At 42.3% G+C, this 27,047-nt stretch overlaps 1 protein-coding gene across 2 annotated transcripts in view; it reads right to left on the bottom strand.

Moving 5' to 3' along the window:
- Window positions 1–27,047, bottom strand: part of LOC137326962 (syntaxin-binding protein 5-like) — a 398,728-nt gene that overhangs the window by 220,683 nt on the left and 150,998 nt on the right. For both annotated transcript variants that reach the window (XM_067992335.1, XM_067992336.1), the window contains exon 8: window positions 3,367–3,450. In XM_067992335.1, the coding sequence (XP_067848436.1) occupies window positions 3,367–3,450 (84 nt within the window). The remainder of the gene's footprint in view (window positions 1–3,366; window positions 3,451–27,047) is intronic.

The following is a 27,047-nucleotide window of genomic DNA, read 5'->3' as shown; positions in this document are numbered from 1 at the left end:
AGTATTACCACCTTCAAGGTCCCACTCTTTCATCTATCTCCTAATTGCTGAAACTCTCTATTTTATTTTCAGGATGTGGGTAATGCCAACAAGGCTGTATTTATTGTCTCCCATTCCTAGTTGTCCTGAGAAGGTGGTGATTGACCTTTGTGAACCACAGCAGTCTTTGTGGCAATCGTGCTTCCACGGTATTAGATGGGAACTGATCAAGGATATATGTCCAACGTAGGATGCTGTGCGACTTGGAGGGGACCCTCAATTCTACTTCTTCCTAGGTCATTGGTTCCAACATGAACCATGACTTCTGGCTGTGCACCTTCCCTCTCCAAAATCTTTTATACTTGTTCCGTGATTTCGTTTACCCTGGCACCTGGGAGGCAAGACGCTATTTGGGACTCTCAGTTGTGGCTACAGAAACACCTGTCTATTCCCCTAACCATGGAATCTGCTGTTGCTACTTCATTTCTACACTACACGTCCCTCTCTTTGGCAATCACTTGCTCAATGGTGGTGTGACTTTGCTCAGGTTGCCCTCCTATGAGTTCTTGTCATTGTCACAAGTATTCAGTATTGAATATCCATTTGTCAATTGAACACTTTTGAATTCCTGCAGTGCCTTCTGTTTCCTCATCATCAAATCCTTTCAAGTCATCACCAGTGACTTATGTTAAATCTGCTGTCAGTCAGTTATCCACAGATGTATCAAGCAAGCAATATAAATCTTGTTTATAAGGGATAGTGTGTTTACTTTTCTTGCAGAAAGGAGGTATCAGCTTAATAAGCACAGAACTTTTTCCCAGGTGGCAGGGTTTACAAGAGTGAAGAGCATCATAAGATAGCATTCATGTACTGTAGAGACCATTGAACCTGGTTGTCATCTCCTGACCAGAAAGGTGCACTGCTGTCCTTAGGAAGGGTGTTCTGAGTGCCAAACATTCACCTCATGCAGCAGCATTTCCACTATGCCAGCCATCAAACATTTGGGTAACATGTCGCTCTGTCGCTTGTCCACTTGTTTTGTACATCTATATTGAGTTTACTTTTATTTCATGTATGCCTGGTATTTCTTTCTATCTCACCAATCACTCCCCTTCTCACAGCTTTGTCAAAGCCTGACAAATATTTCAAATCTAATTTGAACTCTTATAAAGGTTTTATAACTTTTATAAACAATATTTGCCCCCATGTGCATCCGTATACCTTTAAGTGGCCACATCTCTTTAAATTTGAGCTGCTAGCAGATTTTCCATCTGCGCCACTAGGCTAGCTGCTAGCACAAGGCTAAAGTTTTGCTGGGATTTTATGTTAAAATTATTCAAATATGCTACAATCTTAGAATTTTATAGGACTGAAGGAGGCCATTCAGTCCATAATGCCTGAGCCAGCTCTCAAAGCTCCCTTCTCAGGTGTAATGTACAGAGATGGGAAATCCTACGGAAGGGTGATTGAAGCTGCCTTGCATCAATCCATGCCATCATCCAGGCAGCTCTCATGTAAATTGCTTATTTCATTTACTTAAAGATCAAACTGTGTCTTGAGAATGAATGCTTAAATGAGCTGGTTTCCTTTCTTTATTTTGTGAAATAATTGTTTTTTTCCATCGCATTTCCATGTATATTTGATATAGTCATGTGAATTGTTTCACTTCTTCTAGAATGTATATCAATGTATTTGTGACAGATGCAATTAACTCTTTTGAGTACTGAATGTCTTTTGGAACTTGCAGGTTTGTTACCTGCCAAAAATGATTTTTTTAAAAATGTAATAAGTATTGATTAAAATTCTATGTAAAATGAGTTAACAGAACTGCTGGTTTTGATATTAAACGCAGAATTTGACAAAACACTAGGATTCTTTCAAAAAAAACAGTTCCTTGAATTGTACGAGTTCTCAGAAACAGGACCTGTTTAAGTGTGAATAAAACGTTCACCAGGAAAATTTGAAGAGAGTCTGAATTTGGCATTCAGCAACATTACTTTGTTCAAAATTCATTAAAGATTCATATGTAAATGTTCTTAAGAAGAATTATTTACCCATTTGAACTTTCTCATTCAATTTAGTGCTTACCGTTACTATTTAATTATAAATACTTACTAGCTGTTATTTTAGTTTGTTAATCTCTGGCCTTTATGGAAGTATTTATTATTTAAAAGATTAGTTACTGTCAAAATCTGCACTTGGCACTATGAATAATTATGGAAATATGAGACCCACAACATTTGAATGCTATTAGGACATTACCATTCTGGCCATATTTCCATAGGTTCTTAACCATCTAGGACTGACTTAGAACAGTGGATGAAAGTCAGCCTCATTATTACATCAATTTGTATCTCACAAACCAAATATAAATTCAAACTAATTAGACTATTCATCTGGAAGACCTTTATAAATAGCCAAAAGTTTTGCTATTTTGTTTGCATACTAAAATGATCAAATTTGCAATGTACAAAACTAGGACAAATGTACACAACCAAGAGAAGTCTACTCTGAAAATGTTGCTGGTGTTTTCCATTTCAACAACCATGACAGATTTCTGCTGCAACAGTTAAAGCATCTGCAATTTTTTGCAGCACCATATGTAGTGGTAGGATCACATTGCTATACATGATCTTCTGTTTACTACTTGGTAAACTGTCCTTTAGGACAATTTACCAAATGGCACTTTCTCTTTAAATAATTCAGTACAGGCTGTAGTCTTCATTAGCAGGTTACAGTGACAGTGTCAGCTGTGGCTCAGTTGGTAGCACTCTCACTCTGAGTCAGAAGGTTGTGGGTTCAAGTCCCACTCCAGAGACTTGAGCACATAACGCAGGCTGACACTCCAATGCAATACTGAAGGAATGCTGCATTGTCGGAGGTGCCGTCTTTCAGATGCGACGTCAAACCGAGGCCCTGGTGGATGTAAAAGATCCCATGGCACTATTCGAAGAAGAGCAGGGGAGTTCTCCCTGGTATCCTGGCCAATATTTATCCCTCAACCAACAACACTAAAAAAAACAGATTACTTTGCTGTGTGCAAATTGGCTGCCGCGTTTCCTACATTACAATAGTGACTGCACTTCAAAAGTACTTCATTAGTTGTAAAGTGCTTTGGGACTTCCCGAGGTCATGAAAGGTGCTAGATAAATGCAAGTCTTTCTTTTCTTTACCAACTTTACGCACAAACCTGCAATACTCAAAGCAGCTCATCACACTATTCGGACACGTATCCTAAAATCAAGGTCCTGTGCACCTCCCCAATAGAAACTTTATAAAAAGGTACTGACAGACCCAATCTAAATAATATAATAATCACACACAAAAGATGGCTCCATGTTTTCCAAAGGGGAATCTTGAATTCTTCAAAACAAACATTTTACTCACCTCATCATAATAAAATCTGAAATCTGCCCTTTTTGACCTCATGTCCCACAACACAACTGTTCCACTTTCAAATCCCACAAGGAGCTGCAACAGGAAATTGAAGATATATAGTCAATTTCAGATAAATATATTTGCTTCAAATCTCACTCTAATGTGGGAACACAATGCACTGTATTTTTACAAGTAAATATTTGTGCTTCTTAGCTGCAGCACTGTGCATGTATGTCTTAGTAGTATAGAAACTGCAAAAGAAAAACATCTAGCAAATGCCTATATTTTATACTTATTATGTCAGTGTCATGAGACTAGAGAAGGAACACAAAGACATTTTAAATGTGAAATCCAATCACCATCTAATATTTATAGTCAATGGAAGCTCCTGTACAATAGATGCAATAGTCTTTCATTGCAGTTGAATATTTTAAACTAAGACCTGTGCTGATACATTAAGCATGGGTACATAGTACAGATTTCTGAGATGACCCAATCTTCATTCATTTCGTGTTTTTCAGAACCAGGTGTACTGTGATTTTCAATAAACAAACATCACTCCAATTGTTAGTTTTTTTCACAATTTCTTCAGTTCAGGCAGTAAAAAAGATCCAAGCAACCATTTGTCACAGCATTTGTAATGCTGTTGGCATGTATTTGTAAATAAGAGGTAGTTGGCAGGAATATGGCACACAGATGGCATTTTAACTACAATAATGGGAATTTTGGGGTATGATGACTGCTGTACCTTTTTATAATAACAGTACACTTTATTTTATTCAGACTCTGTTGCACAGTAGATGTCTCAAAGGACCACGGTGTGAATACTGTATTTCTTCATATATAGGCAATAGAAATTCTCATCCAAAGTGTAATATTCTTGATTAACTACATAACACATTTAACTGGACTCACCTATAAGTTAGTGTCTTTGATCTTTTTAGTTCCTTCAGTAAAACTACTGTAATATATGCTATTTCCTAGTTATCAGCTGCAGGTCCCTCGCTGCGATGTTATCAGCTCATACTTTCAGAGACTTGCCAAGCAAAAAATTAAAAAACCTAAACATGCAATTAACAGCAGACACTGTTAGATGCCATGGCACAGCAAATTATGGCCCAATGTGACACTGAAACAGCTTATCACTAAATAAGCAAAACAATTTTGACAATTATTAAAATCCTTTAAGATGGATGAAACATCCATTCTCTCAATGTCCATCATGATAATTTGCAAGCAGCAAGAAATGAGCAGTGTATATGTTATAAAATATTGCATACATGGTGGTGAGTACAATATTCAACTACCCCTTGAAAATTGCTCAAATTTTGCAGGTCTGGTTTGTGATGGTTTTTGAATCCTTCATTGAGATTACTGGCTTTTAATGGGTATCTGTTTTACTGCTAAAGTTGCCTACAAAGGTTACTAAAGCTGTTTCAGTGTCACATTGGGCCATAATTTGCTGTGCCAGGGCATCTAACAGTGTCTGCTGTTAATTGCACGTTTAGGTTTTTTTAATTTTTTGCTTGGCAAGTCTCTGAAAGTATGAGCTGATAACGTCGCAGCGAGGGACCTGCAGCTGTGTATCTCCTTAACCAATCAGATTGAAGGAGTGTGAAACTAACAGCACAAGGACTGAAAAAGTGTAAATTAGAATGGGTGAATTCAATGTCAAATCAGGTACAGAAAGAGAAATAATGAGAGGGAAAGAAAGATTGGATTAAGAGAGAGAGAGAAAAAAAGAGACAAAGGAAAAGTAAAAAAAAGTTTAAAAATTAAAAATTTTACATTTTTAAAATCTCCAACAACTATTAAAACCTGAAGGAATGAGACCCCGCCCTTGTAATAGTTATTTTTCAATGCCAGAAAGGTTGACTGGCAGTAATTAACACTCATCACGTCGTTAAAAGAGTACTTAGACTGAAATGTACAAGACTTAAATTTCTGTGGCAAGTTTAGTTCGTATCTACCGTGCAAATACAGCAACTTCACGCCATTCAATGCATTTGAATGGTGAGGCAGACAGCGAGATGTTGTTTTCGCGAAGCTAAAGGCGGAGTGGCACATCTCGGGCAGCAACTTCTGGATTTCCGGATTTAACCGCACATCTGCCCTCACCTGAAGTTGCTGTAGCATTTGCGCATAAATAACAGTGAGCGCCATTAGTCTCACCATTACAGTGACAGCAAATTCTGGCCCATTGTAGAAATATGTATGTGCTGAATGCTGCAAAGAAGCTCAATAATCAAAAGGTTAGTAGAAACAGTAATTCTTGTGCTGCGTTGATCAATATCTCTCTATATATCCTCTCAGATTCATGGGGTTCTGGAATCAGATCTAAATCTATATATTTTAACACGTTCTTATTCTAACCATCGATGTTATATTCGTAGATGTTGATTAGTTCTGTTCTCAATTTTATGATCGCCGATTTCAGTATTTAGTACTATAGCAATTTCCCACATTGTAGGCAATGTTTCAAAGATCTGTTACTATGTCCATCCCTTCTATTTGTTGTGCCAACAGCTTGTGCTACACATACATTACCTTCCTCCAAAGTATGAGAGATTTGTAGTTCTTTATTTATGCACCCGATAACAATGTTGATATCTAACTACAAGGCTCCCATTACCAACTGTCTTGTTTTAAAATATATTTTCATTGGAACACTTGGACTGATATTCCAGAAGTAATACCTTTGGTGGGGAAACTTATGAACAAGCTTTGCAATGTACTAACTGGGACCTCTCGAGGCTTATTATATATCCCAACTGCTGAAAAAACCTGCAGCATTGCCATCACGCCATGTATTTCACTGTCCAGGAAGGGTGTCTTCAACAGACCAGAAATGGGTTGATGAGATACCCCCCTAACGTGAGGCGGCAGCTACAATTAACAGTTTATGAATACACTTGTATAGAGGTGAAGCCAAAGTGGAAAAATGTTATACCATGAGTCAATCTTCCATGGTGTTGTACATGGGGAGTCAAGAGCAAGGGCAGTTCTCAGGTGAAGTGGGGTTAGATGGTGGGAGACAATTAGACCAGGGCCAAGGGATGACAGTAGAGCCTAGAGCCTACGTTTGATAGCTCCCGATATCTGGCATGAAATGGTTAGCAAGCTGGGCTTGTGTGCCAGAAGAGATAGAGACCCAAGGACCGTCCTAAACCCATTCTCAGACCTCATTGGAATAAATCCGACAATAGTGTCAATAGTGAGGCCCGACACATCTCACTGGCCCGGGCCCTTCAAATTTTGTCTGACACGCCTACAGATAAACCCAAAAAGGTGTTCATGCAAAAGGAGAGGGAGCAAGCTCGAGCCGGCAGCGACCCGAAGCATTAACATAACGGCAGGAGGCACACTCCTGGTACTTAATTGCCGGTTTCTTTGTTGGCCTTCAGTGGTCCCTTTAAGGGGATGGGGGGGGGGGAACAATCAGGTGATATATAAAAGCAATTGCTAACTTTGAGGTGTTTTATCATCAAGGAGGACATAATTTCAGTTGGTTCCATTGAAACAGAAGATATGAAATAGACTTAGAAACAAAGCTATACCCAATAAATTGGCAGCTGAAGCTCTACTTTGCTTCCTGGAGTAGGGAGGAGGTTAGCAGACATGGATCAAAACCATGCCACCATCAACTCCATCCACAAACATGGAGAATACCCACCCCCAAGAGGCAAACTCTAAGACAAAAATGCTTCCTGAATACCTATTAAATTTCAATTCTCTTACCAGATCACTCACGGGGAAGAGAGGAGACATGCGGCTACCACAGGTCGTTGCACCCAGTGGATGCCATAACTAGAGCAGGTAGAACGCAGGGCAGAGAAAAACAGAAAAATGGGGAAAAATTTTCAAAAATCTAATAATTATTTTTCTTATAGTCACAAAGAACTATTTCAAAAATATTATTTTAGAAATATATAGCTTGAAATGTGGAGAAAACTTTTAGCAAAGTATTGAAAGTATACAAAGCACGGAGTAGCAGCTATCGACGGAGTCTGGTTTCGACAGAGTCTATAATTGGGAATTTGGTGAGTGAGGGGATTCGGAGCAGGAAGGGGTGAGGTGCATTTGTCTAAATAGCAGAGCGGAGAGGAGCGTACCAAGAGCGGGTCACAGCAACAACAAAACCAAACTGCAGTGTGACGTCACAGGTAAGGCAGGTAGGTGGTTGGTGGTGAGTATCTCTTCTGTTTACTTCTTTCTTAGGACTGTGGGCTAAGTAACTTATAGCATAAAACTAAATTTAAAAAAACTAAACTTAATTTAATAAATTAAACAAGACCAGTACTTGGTTCAACCTAAAAATAATTTGATTGGCATAGTAGTAATCAATTAAATAAATAAAATAGTTAAGACAGGGCAGGAGATGTGTTGCAGCTGCAATATGTGGGAGCTACTGGACAGTTTTGTCCAGGGCGACTACATCTGCGGTAAGTGTCTGCATCTCGAGGAACTTCGGCTCCGAGTTGAGGAGCTGGAGTCCGAGCTGCAGACATTGCGAGGCATTACGGAGGGAGAAAGTTACCTGGACACTTTGATCCAGGAGGGAGTCACGCCCCTTAGACTAAATACTGTAGAATTGGCACGTGGTCAGGGACAGGAGGGTGTGACTGTGAGTGAGGCAGGTACGGGGTTCCAGGAGGTAGCACTGCAGGAGTCTCAGCCTCTGCACTTGTCCAATAGATACGAGGTTCTTGCAGCCCTTGTGGACGAGTGCAGGGACTGCAGGGAGGATGAGCAAACTGGCCACAGCACCGTGGTTCGGGGGGCCATTCAAGTGGGGGGGGGGGGGAGTAAAACGGAATGTTGTTGTAGTAGGCGACAGTATAGTTAGAGGGATAGATACTGTTCTCTGCAGCCAAGAGCGAGAGTCCCGAAGGCTGTGTTGCCTACCCCGGTGCCAGGGTTAAGGACATCTCCTCAGGGCTGGAGAGAAACTTGGAGTGGGAAGGGGAGGATCCAGATGTCGTTGTCCACGTAGGTGCCAACGACATATGTAGGACCAAGAGGTTCTGCTGAGGGAGTTTGAGCAGCTAGGGACTAAATTAAAAAGCAGAACCACAAAGATGATAATCTCCGGATTATTACCTGAGCCACGAGCAAATTGGCACAGGGTAAATCAGATCAGAGAGATGAATGTGTGGCTCAAAGATTGGTGTGGCAGAAGTGGGTTTCAATTCATGGGGCACTGGCACCAGTACTGGGGAAAGAGGGAGCTGTTCCGTTGGGATGGGCTTCACCTGAAGCATGCTGGGACCAGTGTTCTGGTAAACCAAATAACTAGGGCGGTAGAGAAGGATTTAAACTAAATGGGGGGGATGGGGGGGGGGAGGGCTCAGGTGGGGCAAAGTTTAGATTGATAAAGAGAAAAGACAAGGAAGTAGTACAGGAAAGTGATGGGGGTAATGATAAACAGAGTGTGTCAGGAAGGGACAGAGCGTACAAACATAAGAGTGCACTAACAAATGGAGCTCGGGTAGGAAAGAATGGTAAAAAGACAAAATTAAATGTTCTTTATCTGAATGCACGCAGCATTTGTAATAAGATAGATGAATTGACGGCACAAATAGAAACAAATGGGTATGATCCTGTGGCCATTACAGAGATGTGGTTGCAAGGTGACCAAGGTTGGGAGCTAAATATTCAGAGTTATTTAACATTTCGGAAGGATAGGAAAAAAGGTAAACGTGGTGGGGTAGCTCTGTTAATAAAGGATGAAATTGGTATAATAGTGAGAAATGATCTTGGCTCAGAAGACAAAGATGTTGAATCAATTTGGGTGGAGGTAAGAAATAGTAAGGGAAAGAAATCACTGGTGGGAGTAGTATATAGGCCCCCTAACAGTAGCTACACTGTAAGGCAAAATATTAATCAGGAAATAAGGGGGGCTTGTAAAAAAGGTAATGCAAAAATCATGGGCGGTTTTAACTTTCACATAGATTGGACAAATCAAATTGGCAAAAATAGCCCTGAGGAGCAGTTCATAGAGTGTATTAGGGACTGTTTCTTAGACCAAGACGTTGGGGAACCAACCAGGGAACAGGCCATTTTGGATCTGGTAATGAGTAACAAAACAGGATTAATTAATGATCTCAAAGTAAAGGATCCCTTGGGAAGCAGTGATCATAACATGATAGAATTTCACATCCAGTTGGAGAGCGAGGATCTTGGGTCCGAAACTACTGTATCAAACTTAAATAAGGGCAATTATAAAGGAATGAGGGTGGAATTGGCTAAAGTGGACTGGGTAAACAGATTAGATGGTATGATGGTGGATAAGCAGTGGCAAACATTTAAAAAGATATTTTATGACTCGCAACAAAAATATATCCTTGTGAGGAGGAAAGACTCCACAAAAAGGGTGAACCAACCATGGCTAACTAAGGAAGTCAAGGATGGTATCAGGTTAAAAGAAAAAGCATACAACATGGCAAAGATTACTGGTAAGCCCGAAGATTGGGAAAACTTTAAAAACCAGCAAAGGGTGATTAAAAGAATAATAAAGAGGGAGAAAATAAATTATGAGAGTAAACTAGCAAGAAATATAAAAACTGACAGTAAAAGCTTCTATAGTATATAAAAAGGAAGAGGGTAGCTAAAGTAAACATTGGTCCCTTAGAGGATGAGACTGGGGAAATAATAATGGAAAACAAGGAAATGGCAAAGGAATTGAACAGATATTTTGTATCTGTCTTCACCGTAGAAAACACTAATAATATACCAATAATAGTAGAAAATCAAGGGACAAAGGGGAGGGAGGAACTAAAAACAATCACTATCACGAGAGAAAAAGTACTAGGTAAACTAATGGGCCTAAAGGCTGACAAGTCCCCTGGACCTGATGGCTTGCATCCGAGGGTCTTAAAGGAAGTGGCTACAGAGTTAATGGATGCATTGGTTGTAATCTTCCAGAATTCACTAGATTCTGGAAAGGTCCCAGCGGATTGGAAAACCGCAAACGTAACACCCCCATTCAAGAAGGGAGTGAGACAGAAAGCAGGTAACTATAGACCAGTTAGCCTAACATCTATTATTGGGAGAATGCTAGAATCCATTATTAAGGAAGTAGTAGCAGGACATTTGGAGACTCATAATACAATCAAGGAGAGTCAACATGGTTTTATGAAGAGGAAATCATGCCAGACAAATTTATTAGAGTTCTTTGAGGAAGTAACGGGCAGGGTGGATAAAGGGGAACCAATAGATGCAGTATATTTAGATTTCCAAAAGGCATTCAATACGGTGCCACATAAAAGATTACTGCACAAGATAAGAGCTCATGGTGTTGGGGGTAATATAACTGGCATGGATAGAGGATTGGCTAACTAACAGAAAACAAACAGTCGGGATAAAAGGGTCATTTTCAAAATAGCAATCTGTAACTAGTGGGGTGCCGCAGGAATCAGTGCTGGGGCCTCAACTATTTACAATATATATCAATGACTTGGAAGAAGGAACAGAGTGTCCTGTGGCCAAATTTGCTGATGATACAAAGATAGGTGGAAAAGCAAGTTGCAATGAGGACACAAAATGTCTGCAAAGGGATCCTGACAGGTTAAGCGAATGGGCAAAAATTTGGCAGATGGAATATAATGTGGGAAAATGTGAAGTCATCCACTTTGGGAGAAAAAATAAAAAAGCAAAATATTATTTGAACGGAGAAATACTACAAAATGCTGCGGTACAGAGGGATCTGGGTGTCCTTGTACATGAAAGACAAAAAGTCAACATACAGGTGCAGCAAGTAATCCGGAAGGCAAACGGAATATTGGCCTTTATTTCTAGGGGGATGGAGTATAAAAGCAGGGAAGTCATGCTACAACTGTACAGGGTGCTGGTGAGACCACACCTGGAGTACTGCGTATCGATAGGGTAGATGCTGAGAGAATGTTACCCCTCATGGGGTAATCTAAAACTAGGGGGCATAGTCTCAGAATAAGGGGTCGCCCATTTAAGATGGAAATGAGGAGGAATTTCTTCTCCCAGAGGGTCGTGAATCTTTGGAATTCTTTACTCCAAAAAGCTGTGGAGGCTGAGTCATTGAATACATTCAAGGCTGAGTTAGGCAAATTTTTGATCAACAAGGGAGTCAATGGATATGGGAAAAGGCGGGAAAGTGGAGTTGAGGTAAAAATCAGATCAGCCATGATCTCATTGAATGGCGGAGCAGGCTCGAGGGACCAAATGGCCTACTCCTGCTCCTATCTCTTATGGTCTTATGGTAAATGGAGAGAAAACAGCCAAATTTTTTCTAGTTTAAAAGGTGAAGAAATTCACAGATTTCACAGAAAAAGCTTCTTACCAACTGAAGATCAAAAAAAGAATAAAACAGCTGCACAAAACTAGTGGAAACTACCTACAATACAACAATTATATTGTGGATCTCCCGTATTCACAGAAAGTTGGAACATACAGCCTCTCTTTTACCTGCCTCTGTCATCTTCTAGTTGCTGCTTCTGTGTATGTCTCAGACTCACTTCTGCCAGTCTCTCTGTGTTCTGCTTCTCTGTCTTCTTTTGTCTTGGCCTTTTCTTGTCTCTATCATTTTCTGTTCCTATTTTTCTTTTCTTCCTTTGCAACCCCAGCTTTGTAATGTAACCCTTTATGGCCTGATATCATTCTGGTGAATCTGTACTGTACCCCTTCCAAGGTCAATGTATCTTTCCTGAGGTTCGGTGTCCAAAACTGAGCACAGTACACCAGCTGGGGTCTGACCAAAGCTCTGTACAACTGAAGCATCATTTCCTCAATTTTGAATTCCAACTTACTTGAAATAAAAGCCAACATTCCATGAGCTTTTTTGATTACTTTTTGTACCTGTGCTCTAGCTTTTAGTAATGTGTACATTGACACCTAAGTCCCTTTGCTCCTCCACAGTTCCTATGAAACCTAAATCCGCTTGTTTCTTCACATTTCCTAGTCTCTCACCATTAAAAAAAAATTGCGATGTGTCTTTCTTGGATCCAAAGCAGATGAGCTCATACTTCCCCACATTGAAATCCAGTTGCCATAGTTTTGCCCACTCACTTAGTCTGTCTACATCACTTTGTCATTTCCTGCTCCCTTGCAAAGTTACAAGTTACTGTACGTCCAAAGTAGTGTCACCCACAAATGCGATTTTTAAAAAAAAGGGTTACCTGAGGTTAATTAAAGATTAAATTAGGAGCTGTTATGTAACATTAGGTGCTGACTTATTGTGCTCAATTTTCAAAGTGAAAAACAGGTGGGTTGGGGGCGGGGGGAGTGGGCATTGAAAATTGCCACCATTTCAGACCCGCCCCCAACCCGCCCATTTCTGGTTTTCACCGGGGCTGGAAGATGGGTGGGCAACCAACCCGCTCCCAGGAGGCGGGTCGGGCCTTAAAACCTTTCAAGGAGGCTTTGGGCCTCCATTTTTCTGGACTTCACAATTTCAACCTTTGGGGAGCCGGGATTCCCGGGCCTTCTCTTTTACACCTCATGAAAGCAGGAGTGCTTCCCTCAGGCCCAACAAGCCTACCTGCACCGACCCCACAACGATCGCGGAAACCCGACACCCGATCATGGACCCCCGACCCCTGACCCCAATCCTCCCCCCCCAACCCCGATCCTCCGACTCCCGACCCTCCCCCTCAACGATCGTGGACCCCCGATCCTGACACCCTCCCCGTGAATGACCCCTGATCCCGACACTGTCCACCGTGACTGATCCCCAATCCAAACACCCCACCGTGACTGACCCCCAATCCAAACACCCCCCTCCCCACCCCGTGACTGACCGCCGATCCCTCCCCCATGACTCATGACCCCCGTGCCAACATATGCCCTCCCGTGCCAACCTATGCCCATCCATGCCCCCCCCCATACAAATAAAGACTTACCCTGGCTGGTCTCCCGTCTGACTGAGACCAGCCTTTCACTCAGGCCGGTCAGTCGGACAGGAAATCGACAAAAAAAAAGACGTCCTTACGGTGAAGCCCTTTCCAACTCGGTTTTAAAATCGAGCCCATCGTGCTCAGTCATGTAATATTCTACAGCGCCATCTACTGTTCAGTAACTTTGGAATCCTGAAACCACTCATTGGTCCAGAATTCGCTGCAACGATCACCACAAGTTAGACCATTGTGCTCCCCTGTCCTCCAATGTCGAATTTATGCCAAAATTTGCTAGAGAACTCATCTGAATACACCACAATTAAAACAGCCACGAGGCAGAAGCGACACAGCCAATGTCCAATACAGATCCAAGGTACAGGGGATTGTGTCGCTTTTCTAAATAGTCATTTCGAGAATGGGGCATTTAGGAATATTTAAGAAGTTTTTCCCCTAGCCACACACACACCAAATATTACTATATTCCATGAAAATTAAGTCTTTCATTGCTTAAAAAAAATTGTTGCTGGATTTTCAAAGATACTTGGATAATTCAATATGTGGATTCAGTAGTTTTTCCCTATGATTGAAATTTTATATCGCATGCAGCAAGGACACCTGCCCCAAGCCAGCGGGGTCCTCTTTAAACATGCACATCGGGCTCCGATGATGGCATTAGGACCTGATCTGCGATTTTAACCTGAGGCCTGAGTGCGGCTTTCCTACCAGGTCAAACTTGCTAGGAACAGGAACTACAGCCAGAGCCAGAAGAGGCCTAGAAAGGTAAACTTTTAATGATTTTTTAGTTTCCCTGTGGGCCAGGAGAAGCAGGAGTGCGTTCCCTATCCCCCCTCCCCTGATTAGGATTTCCCTCCTGGAGCACTTGTGCTCGGGACGTTTCCTGAGTTCCTGGCAGCGGCCACCTGCCGCTCGATTTTAACGGCCAGGCAGCCAATTCCCACCAACTTCCCGGACATTTTGAAGTCAGCAAGCCGCATGTTAATGAGGCCTGGCCATTAAAATTGATCGAGCTTCCCCTTTACTGATCCCATATGGGGCGGCAGTTCACTTTGCTGCATTCCTGCCCGGAAGTTAAAATTGAGCCCTCAGTGTTAGTCTGAACTCCCACTAGCATTAAACTAGCTGCAAAAACTTATTACGCTTACTTATTTCACGAAAGTATTAATCAACTCATCTAACTAAATTCCACATTCTTCTGGCGTCACACTTCACTGGCATCTCTCACTACTCATCTCAAACTTATACTATCTTAACTTACACAATTGCCCAATTGCCACATAGGAAAAAAAATCCTTCGAACAGCTAATCTGACCTCTTTTGTAAAAAGATTAGCTATTACCAGCTCAAACTGATCCGCAGTTAAGTCACCAAGTAAACAAGTTTAAACTGCTTCTAGCGCTAAACAGGTACGTGGCACTGTGATAGGCTTTTGCAGTGTTAAATATAATGTAATGTTAGATCCAATGTATACAGGAGTAGTGAGTGAGTCAACATGCATGTACACCCAGAAACCACTGGGTGTCTGTCCAGCAATACCATCTCCTTGTATCCAAAAACAATTGAATTGTGCACACCGTTCGTTAGTTAGTTATAAATTATAGTAAATGTGTAAGCGTACCTCAATGTTTGCAAAACCTAATTGAGGTGAGGTATGCTGATCTTTCCCTTCACCCTCCTATATTTTCCCCGCTTTCTGGCCAAGTCTCGCCCAGCACAATAATTTCTGCTGCCTGTAGTTTAAAATCTTGTTTGGAGTTTATTTTTATTGTAGTATCTCCCTTCCCTCAACCCGTAGGGCAACTGAAAATCAATCTGCGCCAGGACCCTGCATTGTTTGTGCACATCCCCTCCCCATTTCCCTGGGATGACAAGTCAAACCCCACTCCGATGGCAAAATATGTTGTTGTGCCATCCTCCCCTGCCCCACAAGCTTTTTCCGCTGCTGCCCAACCCACATTACGGGCTATTCTTGGTCTACGCTGTTGCCAATTGGCCACTGATCTGTTTGCAGCAGCCACCAATCTCTTGCATAAGCTGCTCCAGATGACTTCAATGGAAATAAAAATCGGGAGAGATGTCAAGATCTACCCATACAAACTAGCAGATATCTGATTAAGGCATTGCTCAGTGATTTAGAGGATACACTGGGGCTGATTTTTGTCTTCACCACCTGGGTAGTAATCTGGCAGAATGGATCATCCACATGTTATAGAACCTGCCCAATTTTGATTCCATTGAAATCAATGGAATGAAAATTGGATGGGTACTATATTGCTGTATACTCATTAGCAAGTGGCTGCCCAATACACCACATGTTCTATATAATTAAGTCAGAACATACAGATTCTGATAAAAGAATACAGCTGAAACATCAGGGTAAAATGTCTGTTCTAAAGAGTAGAAGAATTAGCAATGTTATTAATTTTTGTCAAATATGCTTTATCTTCTGTTTCATAAATTACAATCCAGTTAACAGCTGGCAAATCAGCAATGCAAGTGTTTCATAATTTCACTCACTGTAACATAAACACAGCTAATGGGCACCTCTGATAAACACTGCAATCAGATCATTAGCTTTTCAGATTGCAAGCCTTAACATGCTCTGCATAAATAAAAGAACTCCGAAGGAATTTTGTGTTACGTGACTCTTTGCACAAGTCACCACATCAAATGCCGAGATTAGACTCTAGAGTTGAACCTCTTGAACAATGCCAGTGGGATTAATTCTCCCTGCCTGGCCCAAATGCAGAGCAGTCAAGAGGAAGGCAAAACTCATGGGTCATTGCTTCTTCAATTAATTTGGCTGCATTCATATTAGAAACCAGTAGAAAACATAGTAGATAATACTATACTGAATAACCCCCTTTAAAGCTGTATATTATTTATGTATGTATTTACTATGTATTTAACACCTGTATGTTTAAAATCCTTTCACAGCAAACGATTTCGAGGGCCATTTTTAACTTCTGTCCAAAATGGATGTGAAGTGGGCAGAGTGGCTACGCCACCTGCTTGAAGCTAGCAATGGGAGGCCCAAACCATTTTCAGGTTTGGACCTCATCAGCATAACTAAGGCGAACTAAGCACTCAGTGAGCGCCAGTGGACAGCTCGCCACACCGGGGGGTGGTAAATCTGGCAGCCTTATGGATGAGCCGAGCCAGAAGACAGCTGTAAAAGGGGGAGGAGGGCACACAGGCAACAGTACTTTTTCTGGGGTCAGGTGGAGCATTTATGCTCCTCCTGGCTGCACAAAAATGACCCCAAAAAAGTTCCAGGCTGTTTCTGGAGTAACCTTCAACAGTCCCTTTAAGGACCACTGATTAGGTTGCTCACCACCTAGAAGAGCATGTGCCACACACGCTCCATCTACTTGTACCTGAAAATTGCAAATGGGGTCTGACAACTGGTGTTTGCATATGGAAGCATGCTGTGCACTCATTTACAGGCCTGCCAGAAAATTTCATCAAGTGGGTCTTGACCGTCCAAAGTCCCTCCCCCCTTCCTATTTTCCACTGTCAGCCACCCACTTTTCAGGTGAGAAACAAGTTGAAAATTGCCCTCCCATTGTAACATTCAGTCTTTGATCTGATTTTGAGAGTTCTGGTTGTGTTAGCAGGCAAGATTGATTTACAGAAAACATGGGAGGGAGTGAGTTGAGTGACAGTTCTCATCTTGATTCAACCTTAATGTGGTTAGACTAAATATAAATCAATGTAACTTATGCACTGCTCACAGACAGACAGATGCATTATTTTTTAACTGTCAACAAAGATTGTTTATCGAGAATAGATTTCACTTTCAATCACTTGCTTCTATTTCAATTGAAAAATTCAGTGAGAAAAATCTCTCCTAACCTATTTTTGATGGTTAAAATTTTTTTATATTAAAAACCTGGAAATTGCATTGATAAGAAGTTTGGAGCATTTTGAGGTGTTTTTTGTTAGTTTATGGAAATGTATGTTATTAAAGACTGTAAAAGTCGACAAACTTACTGTTTGTGCACTAAAGGGTAAATTTTCTGCCTCTCCATTCCTGGCACATGCAGGGAGCACATATTGGCCCAGAATTTGGCCGGTCAACGAACGGCGCCCGCCGTTAGTTAGACTTGCTCTTGCCCGTTTAATTTCCATGAGATCTTGCACTGGAAATTGCTGGAAATGGGAGCTGGAAACGGTGCGGCGCCCTCTACAGGGCACCTGAGACCTGTGTGAACAGGGCAAGCAACTATGAATCTTCTTAACCAATCAGATTGAAGGATTGTTAAATGAACAGCGCAGTCTGAACCAGGAAGTGTAAGTTCGAATAGTGAATTCAATGTCAAATCAAGTACAGAAAGAGAAACAAAGAGAAGGAAAGAAAGATTGGTATAAGAGAGAGAAAACAGACAGAAAGAAAAAGTAAAAAAAAAATATTTTTTTAAATCGCCAAACAAGTAAAACCTGAAAAATGAGACTCCAAACCAATAATAATTAATTTTCAGTGCCAGAGATGTTGCTTGGCAGTAATTAACACTTATCACGCCATTAAAAAAAGTTACTTAGACTGAAATGGACAAGTCCTAACTTTCTGTGACGAGTTTAGTTCGCCTCTACCATTAAAGTAGAGGAACTTCATGCCGTTCAATGCATTTGAATAGTGAGTCAGGTAGCGAGATGCCGTTTTCAGGAAACTAATGGCGGAACTGCACATCTTGGTCAGCAACTTCCGGATTTTCACGTTTAACCACGCATGTGCCCTTGCTGTGTAACTTGCGCATAAATAACAGTGAGAGCCGTTAGCCTTACCATTATTTTGACAGAAAATTCTGGCCCAATGTGAAGATGCGCATCCCCAGCCCCTGATTTTCTGTCTATTAACTTTAAGCAACAGAAAATTTACCCTAAAATGATTTAAGGCAGATGTAAAGGCAGGAATAGACTGATGATGAGGAAAAAGGTAGGTACCCTAGGGCACAAAAGGGGCTGTGGACATTTTGGGGGGAGGAGGCTGAAGAGCAGAAATGAAATGAGGTGGTGTGAATCCAGTAGTTTGAAAGCAATCAAGAGCAGTTTGGATGCTATTCTCCTGGGTCCCACTACCCCAAAATGCTACTAAATTCTGCTCTACCCCAATACTGCCAGATCTCCCAGCAACCCCCAAGATCACCAGATCCTGCCTCTTAATTCTCCAAATAACTCCTCCCTAGTCCTGCTGGACCCCAAGGCCCCCTGACCTCCCAATTCTGGAGCCCCAAAAACCTCCAGATTGCATTTCCAGTGCTCCTTAATTCCAGAACTGGCCCCAATATTCCCAGATACCAAGATCATCCTCCCCAATATTCCCAGGTCCCAGGACCCCTCTTCCAATGCTCCAGAATTCCAGGATCTACATCAGTGTTCCCAGACTTATCTCTCCATTATTCCTGGAGCTGCAGCCCCCCTCCCAATGATCTCTGAGCCACAGAGTGCTCTGAAAGTACTGCTGCACCCCAGTGGTTCTGCACCAGCATTTGTTGTGTGAGAACTTCCAAGAATCAGGAGGCTACCCACGAGCAGGTGATGAAAGGAAACCGAAGGTGGGGCAGAGGGGAAACCTAAAATGGAGGAGCGATTCGCAGAGGGGAAACCAGAGATGGGAGAAACTTTGATTCCACCAGTAACTAATAGTAACTCACTAAAATTGCACCAATAACTAATAGTAATACTGGTAGCACTCAGATTCCCCTCGTAACCAACAGTAATACGATAACTCACGGAAAGACTATATGTTACTGGGAGTAATAGATGTAATGCCCCGATATCCTATCTGTAACCAATTCACCTTGAAACTATAGCCAGAATACCCTTCCATTTCCCAGTCTTCTTCACTCCCTTAACCCCCCCATTCTTTGACACCCATTCCCCAAGCCTCCCTCCCCCAGTCTTCCTCTATCCCGTGACATCTATCCCCCGATCTCTGTCTTTCCCCCAACTCTTATCCCCCAGTCTCCCTCTCCCGCCCCGATTCTATCTCCCAATTGTTCCCAGCACACCAGCCCCCAAAATGATGTGGATGTTGAGTCAATTGCACTGGATTTCCAATTTTCCTTGCATTTGTGTAGCCTTTTCTTTTATTTTGATACTGTCTCTTACCTCATTTGTTGACCATGGTTGCTTAACTATACAAGTGAAGCCTTTGCCTTTTAGGGGTATGTACTGATTTTGTATGGTATCAAATACTTCTTTGAATACTTCCCACTGTTGGTCTGTAGGTTTACCCATTAACAGTTCATCCCAGTTTACTATGGTCAGTTCATTCCTCATCCCTTTGAAATTTGCATTACTTAAATTTAAAACCTTGGTTTGAGGCTCTCCTTTCTCCCTCTCAAACCTGGTATCAAATCCAATCATATTATGGTTACTATTCACAAGATGGTTAACTAATTCTGGTTTGTTACTTGTCACTAAATCAAGCACGGCCTGTTCCTTTGCTGATTCTAAAACATATTGTTCCAGAAATCTGTCCTGAATACGTTCTAGATATTCATTGCCTATAACTACTTGAGCTGTTCTGCTTCTCCCAGTCTATGTAAATATTAAAATCTCCCATTGTAACCACATTTTTTTTGCTGCATGTGTCCTTGATCTCAGTATTTATACATTGCCCACTATATCACTACTGTCAGGAAGTCTGTAGAGAACTCCTACCCGAGTCTTGTATCCTTTGCTGTTCCTTAATTCTACCCAGAGTTCGGATGTAATTTAAAGAGATGGGAGCAAACAACATACATGAACGAAGAGGGAAAGGGGATGATGGACAAAAATAAATCAATTACAGAATCCACCAGATAACTTCAATGAGCATTTCATAGAATCATAGAAAATTTACAGCACAGACGGAAGCCATTTGGCCCATCATGTCCGCGCTGGCTGAGAAACGAGCCACCCAGCCTAATCCCACTTTCCCGTATTTGCTCCGTAACCCTGCAGGTCACGGCTCTTCAGGTGCACATCCAGGTATTTTTTTTAATGAGTTGAGGGTTTCTGCCTCTACCATCCTCTCAGGCAGTGAATTCCACCACCCTCTGGGTGGAAAGGTTTTTCCACATTTCACTCTAATCCTTCTACCAATCACTTTAAATCTATGCCCTCTGATCTCTGAAATCCATCCCCTCGCTAAGGGAAATCGGTCCTTCCTATCCACTCTATCTAGGCCCCTCATAAATTTTGTATACCTCAATCAAATCACCCATCAGCCTCCTCTGTTGCAAGGAAAACAACCCCAGCCTATCATAGTCATCATAGCTAAAATTCTCCAGTCCTGGCAACATCCTCGTAAATCTCCTCTGTGCCCTCTCTACTGCAATTACATCCTTCCTGTAATGTGGTGACCAGAACTGTGCGCAGTACTCAAGCTGTGGCCTAACTGGTGTTTTATACAGTTCCAGCATAACATCCCGGCTTTAATATTCTATGCCTCGGCTAATAAAGGAAAGCATTCCATATGCCTTCTTAATCACCTTATCTACCTGTCCTGCTACCTTCAGGGATCTGTGGACATGCACTCCAAGGTCCCTCACTTCCTCTACACCTCTCAGTATCCTCCCATTTATTGTGTATTCCCTTACCTTGTTTGCTCTCCCCAAATGCATTACCTCACGCTTCTCTGGACTGAACTCCATTTGACACTTTTCTGCCCATCTGACTGGTCCATTGATATCTTCCTGAAGAGTACAGCTTTCCTCCTCACTATCAACCACACAGCCTATCTTTGTGTCATCTGCAAATTTCTTAATCATGCCCCCTACGTTTATGTCCAAATCGTTAATGTATATCAGGAAAAGCAAAGGACCTAGACCTGGAAACAGCCTTCCAGTCGCAAAAACACCCGTCGACCATTACCCTTTGCCTCCTGCCACTGAGCCAATTTTGGATCCAATTTGCCACATTCCCTTGGATCCATGGGCCTTTACTTTTTTGACCAATCTGCCATGTGGGACCTCGTCAAAAGCCTTGCTAAAATCCATGTAGACCACATCAATTACGCTACCCTCATCGATCCTCCTTATCACCTCCTCGAAAAATTCAATCAAGTTAGTCAGACACGACCTCCCCTTAACAAATCCGAGCTGGCTGTTCTTGATTAGTCCATGCCTTTCTAAGCGACAGTTTATCCTGTCCCTCAGAATTGATTCCAATAATTTGCCCACCACCGAGGTTAGGCTGACTGGCCTGTAATTACTCGGTCTATCCTTTGCTCCCTTTTTAAACAACGGTACAACGTTAGCAGTCCTCCAATCCTCCGGCACTATGCCTGTATCCAGTGAAGTTTGGAAAATGATTGTTAAAGCCTCCGCTATTTCCTCCCTGGTTTCTTTTAACAGCCTGGGATACATTTCATCTGGCCCTGGTGATTTATCCACTTTCAAAGATGCTAATCCCCTTAATACTTCCTCTCTCACTATGTTATCCCATCCAATATTTCACACTCCGCCTTCTTCACTTCAATCCCTGTATCATCCCTCTTCTTTGTGAAGACAGATGCAAAGTATTCATTAAGAACCATACCCACATCTTCCGCCTCCACACATAGTTTACCTTTTTAGTCTCTAATAGGCCCTACTCTTTCCTTAGTTATCCTCTTGCTCTTAATGTATTTATAAAACATCTTTGGGTTTTCTTTGATTTTACCTGCTAATATTTTTTCATGCCCCCTCTTTGCTTTCCTAATTTCCTTTTTAACTTCACCCCTGCACTTTGTATACTCCTCTAAGATTTCCGTAGTATTGAGTTCCCGGTGTCTATCATAGGCTTTCTTTTTCTGCCTTATCTTCCTCTGAATTTTTTTTTATTCATTCATGGGATGTGGGCGTCGCTGGCGAGGCTGGCATTTATTGCCCATCGCTAATTGCCCTTGAGAAGGTGGTGGTGAGCCGCCTTCTTGAACCGCTGCAGTCTGTGTGGTGAAGGTTCTCCCACAGTGCTGTTAGGAAGGGAGTTCCAGGATTTTGACCCAGCGACGATGAAGGAAGGGCAATATATTTCCAAGTCGGGATGGTGTGTGACTTGGAGGGGAACGTGCAGGTGGTGTTGTTCCCATGCACCTGCTGCTCTTGTCCTTCTAGGTGGTAGAGGTCGCGGGTTTGGGAGGTGCTGTCTAAGAAGCCTTGGCGAGTTGATGCAGTGCATCCTGTGGATGGTACACACTGCCGCCACTGTGCGCCGGTGGTGAAGGGAGTGAATGTTTAGGGTGGTGGATGGGGTGCCGATCAAGCGGGCTGCTTTGTCTTGGATGGTGTCGAGCTTCATGAGTGTTGTTGGAGCTGCACTCATCCAGGCAAGTGGAGAGTACTCCATCACACTCCTGATTTGTGCCTTGTAGATGGTGGAAAGGCTTTGGGGAGTCAGGAGGTGAGCCACTCGCCGCAGAATACCCAGCCTCTGACCTGCTCTAGTAGTCACAGTATTTGTATGGCTAGCCCAGTTAAGTTTCTGGTCAATGGTGACCCCCAGGATGTTGATGGTGGGGGATTCGGCAATGGTAATGCCGTTGAATGTCAAGGGGAGGTGGTTAGACTCTCTCTTGTTGAAGATGGTCATTGCCTGGCACTTGTCTGGCACTAATGTTACTTGCCACTTATCAGCCCAAGCCTGGATGTTGTCCAGGTCTTGCTGCATGCGGGCTTGGACTGCTTCATTATTTGAGGGGTTGCGAATGGAACTGAACACTGTGCAATCATCAGTGAACATCCCCATTTCTGACCTTATGATGGAGGAAAGATTCATTGATGAAGCAGCTGGGGATGGTTGGGCCTTGGACACTGCCCTGAGGAACTCCTGCAGCAATGCCCTGGGGCTGAGATGATTGGCCTCCAACAACCACTACCATCTTCCTTTGTGCTCGGTATGACTCCAGCCACTGGAGAGTTTTCCCCGATTCCCATTGACTTCAATTTTACTAGGGATCCTAGGTGCCACACTTGGTCAAATGCTGCCTTGATATCAAGGGCAGTCACTCTCACTTCACCTCTGGAATTCAGCTCTTTTGTCCATATTTGGACCAAGGCTGTAATGAGGTCTGGAGCCGAGTGCTCCTGGCGGAACCCAAACTGAGCATCGGTGAGCAGGTTATTGGTGAGTAAGTGCCGCTTGATAGCACTGTCGACGGCACCTTCCATCACTTTGCTGATGATTGAGAGTAAACTGATGGGGTGGTAATTGCCCGGATTGGATTGCTTCTTGACATCCAGGGGGCTCTAGATTTGGCAGCCCCTCCCTCTTTCTTTGTGGGAACATGTTTACCCTGAACCCCTTGAATCACCCCTTTGAATGTCTCCCACTGCTCTGACACTGATTTACCTTCAAGTAGCTGTTTCCAGTTTACATCTGCTAAATCACTACTCAGTTTAGTAAAATTGGCCTTTCCCCCATTGAAAACTTTAACTCCTGCTCTGTCTTTGTCCTTTTCCATAACTATGCTAAAACTAACTGTATTATGATCACTACCACCAAAATGCTCCCCCACTGCTACTTCTTCCACTTGCCCCTCTTCATTTCCTAGAACTAAATCCAGAACTGCTCCCCCCCCCTCATTGGGCTTGCTACATACTGGCTAAAAAAATTCTCCTGTTTGCAATTTAAGAATTCTGCGCCCGCTATACCATTCACACTGTTTGTATCCCAGTTAATATTAGGGTAGTTGAAATCCCTTACTATTACTGCCCTATTGTTTTTGCACTTCTCAGAAATTTGCCTGCATATTTGCTCCTCTATCTCCTTCTGACTGTTTGGGGGTCAATATATAGTACTCCCAGTAGTGTGACTGCCCCTTTTTTGTTCTTTAGCTCAACCCATAAGGCCTCATTTGATGCTCCTTCTAAAATATCCTCCTTCTAAAATATCCTCCCTCCTCACAACTGTAACTGTTTCCTTAACCAAAATTGCCACCCACCCCCTCCTTTTTTATCCCCCTATCGGGTCTGAAAACCCTGTAACCAGGGACGCTGAGCTGCCAGTCCTGCCCCTCTTTAAGCATGTTTCTATAATAGTTAAGATATCATACTGCCACGTGTCTATCTGTGCCCTCAGCTCATCCGCCTTATTTTCTATACTCCTTGCATTGAGGTAAATACATTTAAGGACTACCAAACTCCTCTGTTGTTTATTTTCTAACCTTCGTTCCCTCTGCCTTTCAGGTTCACTCACTCATTTTCTGCCTTCCATTTCCAGTTCCGACTTTATCCCATCTGAATCCACACTCAGGTTCCCATCACCCTACCAAGCTAGTTTAAACCCTCCCCGACAGCACTAGCAAACCTCCCCGCAAGGATATTGGTCCCGGCCCTGTTGAGGTGCAACCCGTCCGGCTTGTACAGGTCCCACCTCCCCCAGAACCGGTCCCAATGCCCCAGGAATCTAAAGCCCTACCCCTTACACCACACTTTCATCTGCTCTATCCTCCTATTTCTATTCTCACTAGTGCGTGGCACTGGGAGTAATCCAGAGATTACTACCTTGGAGGTCCTGCTTTTTAATCTTTTTCCTAACTCCTTATACTCTGCTGCAGGACCTCATCCCTCTTTCTACCTATGTCGTTGGTCCCGATATGGACCACGACCTCTGGCTGTTCACCCTCCCCCCCCTCCCCTGAATATTCTGCAGCCGCTCAGTGACATCCATGACTCTGGCACCAGGGAGGCAACACACCATCCTGGAATCACGCCTGCGGCCGCAGAAACACCCCTGACTATGGAATATTACTTGATGTTCTGATTATAATTTATAGATCTTACCATTCTTTTTAACAACTATCTAATATAGTATTCACATTTCAATTAAGGATTGAGTCCTTTATATTTTGCTAATTCTGCTTAATGTTGTCATATAGGAAGATATGTGGTACTGAAGATGCTAAATTGAGTGATATGGCAATCTGTGATTAGGATCATGAAAGGCTGCAGGAGGACATAGAAAAATTAGCGGGATGGGCAAAGAAATGCAAATACAAAAAAATGTGAAACAATACATTTTGGAAGAAAAGGGAAAGGAATACACCTTAATTGGTGAGATTTTAAATGGAGCAGAGGGAACTTATTGTGAAGATACACAGATTATTAAAGATGGCAGCACACATAAATAAGGCAATAAAAAGGCCAGAATACAAGAGGAAGGAGGTAACGTTGAACTTGTATAAAACCTGAATTAGGCCGCAGATGGAGTATTATGAATCAGTTTTGAGCACCCCAATATAGGAAGGCTATAACAAGAATGGGAAAAGTGCAGCATGGATTCTGTAGGATGTTGCCAGAGATGAGGGGTTACACTTATGAAGAGAGACTTGAAAAGTTGGTGGGTAATTTTCACCTTCACCACGTGGGCAGTAAATTGGTAGAGCAGACTGCCTACCTGCTGTAGAACCTGTCCAAATTTCATCCCAGTGGATGAAAATCAGGCAGGTTCTACAATGGGCAGGCAATCCGCTCTACCAGTTTACTGCCCACGTGGTGAAGGTGAAAATTACTGTTGGCAAAGAATGGGTTAAAATCAATGTGTGGTTTGCTATAAAGAGTTAATGCACTGTTTTCATGCTGGGCATATGATGGAAAAGTACTGAGTACTGTTAGACAATGTTAGCTAGGAATCATTAAATTTAAAACAGAAATAGACAGTTTCCTAGAAGTAAAGGGAATTAGGGGTTACGGGGAGCGGGCAGGAAATTGGACATGATTTTAGATTTGAGGTTAGGACCAGATCAGCCATGATCTTATTGAATGGCGGAGCAGGCTCGAGGGGCCGATTGGCCTACTCCTGCTCCTATTTCTTATGTTCTTATGTTCTTATTCCTATCTATGACAGGGATGAGCACATATTTGAGGGATGGAGAAGTCAGAGCCAATGAAAAAGAGTTAAGAATGTGAAGAACAAGATAAGGCCAAAAGGACTATGCCAGAAACAAACTTTAAAAATAGAATTGTCTGTTCTTGGCAAAGGAGGAGACCTATCATTAATGACAGCTAATGAATAATTATAATGTATGCATTTCTGTACTAACTATAAATATGGAAGGGACCTGAGCATCTATGAAAACCATATTCTAAGGAGCCTTGCAGCTTTGTGTATAGTGGTTCTTAGCCAAGCAGTGTTTCCATGTGCATGGTTACGGATGTCTCTTGTGGCCCTGATGGGAATCTCTTTTCTAAGTAAATGGACCATAACTTGCAATTTTTTATTACTAAACTACTGATAAAGAGCTACATGTTAATTAGTCTACTGAATCTGTTTGGAGTTCTGCATACCAATAATTACCCTCATTTTTTTTCCCACTGGATCTGAGAAGATTAAGAGGTGATCTGACAGAGGTCTTTGAGATTATGAAGGATTATGATAGAGTAAATAGGTTACGATAGGTTGTTTCCACTGGTCAGCAAGATGATGACAAGAGGCCACAAATTTAAGATAATCCCAAAAGAATTAAAGGGGAAGTCAGAAAACTTTCTTCATAGAGAGTAGTTAGAATGTGGAATTCTTTGCCCACACTGTTATTGAAGTAGAGTCCATAAATTATTTTAAAGGGGAACTAGTTGCTTGAAAATAGACAGTGAACAGGAAAGTGGGATTAGACTTGATGGCTCAAGTGGAGAAAAACACCAGCACAGATTGCTGTAACATTCTATGGGTCTACGATGTAGACAACAGATTAGCAGTGATGTACATCTATTTGTTTCTCCGCAGGTGCAAACAGCTGTTGAACTCACAAGCAATGCAAAAGTAAAACATGTCATTTAAATCTATTGCAAGAGTAAAATAAAATAAATCACCGTGGACAATTTATGGCCAATCTTTTTTTTA

The sequence above is a fragment of the Heptranchias perlo genome, chromosome 11 (assembly GCF_035084215.1).
Source record: "Heptranchias perlo isolate sHepPer1 chromosome 11, sHepPer1.hap1, whole genome shotgun sequence".
NCBI classification, from domain to species: Eukaryota; Metazoa; Chordata; class Chondrichthyes; order Hexanchiformes; family Hexanchidae; genus Heptranchias; species Heptranchias perlo.
Note: the sequence above shows the minus strand (reverse complement) of the source record. Positions and strands in the feature narration are given on the sequence as shown.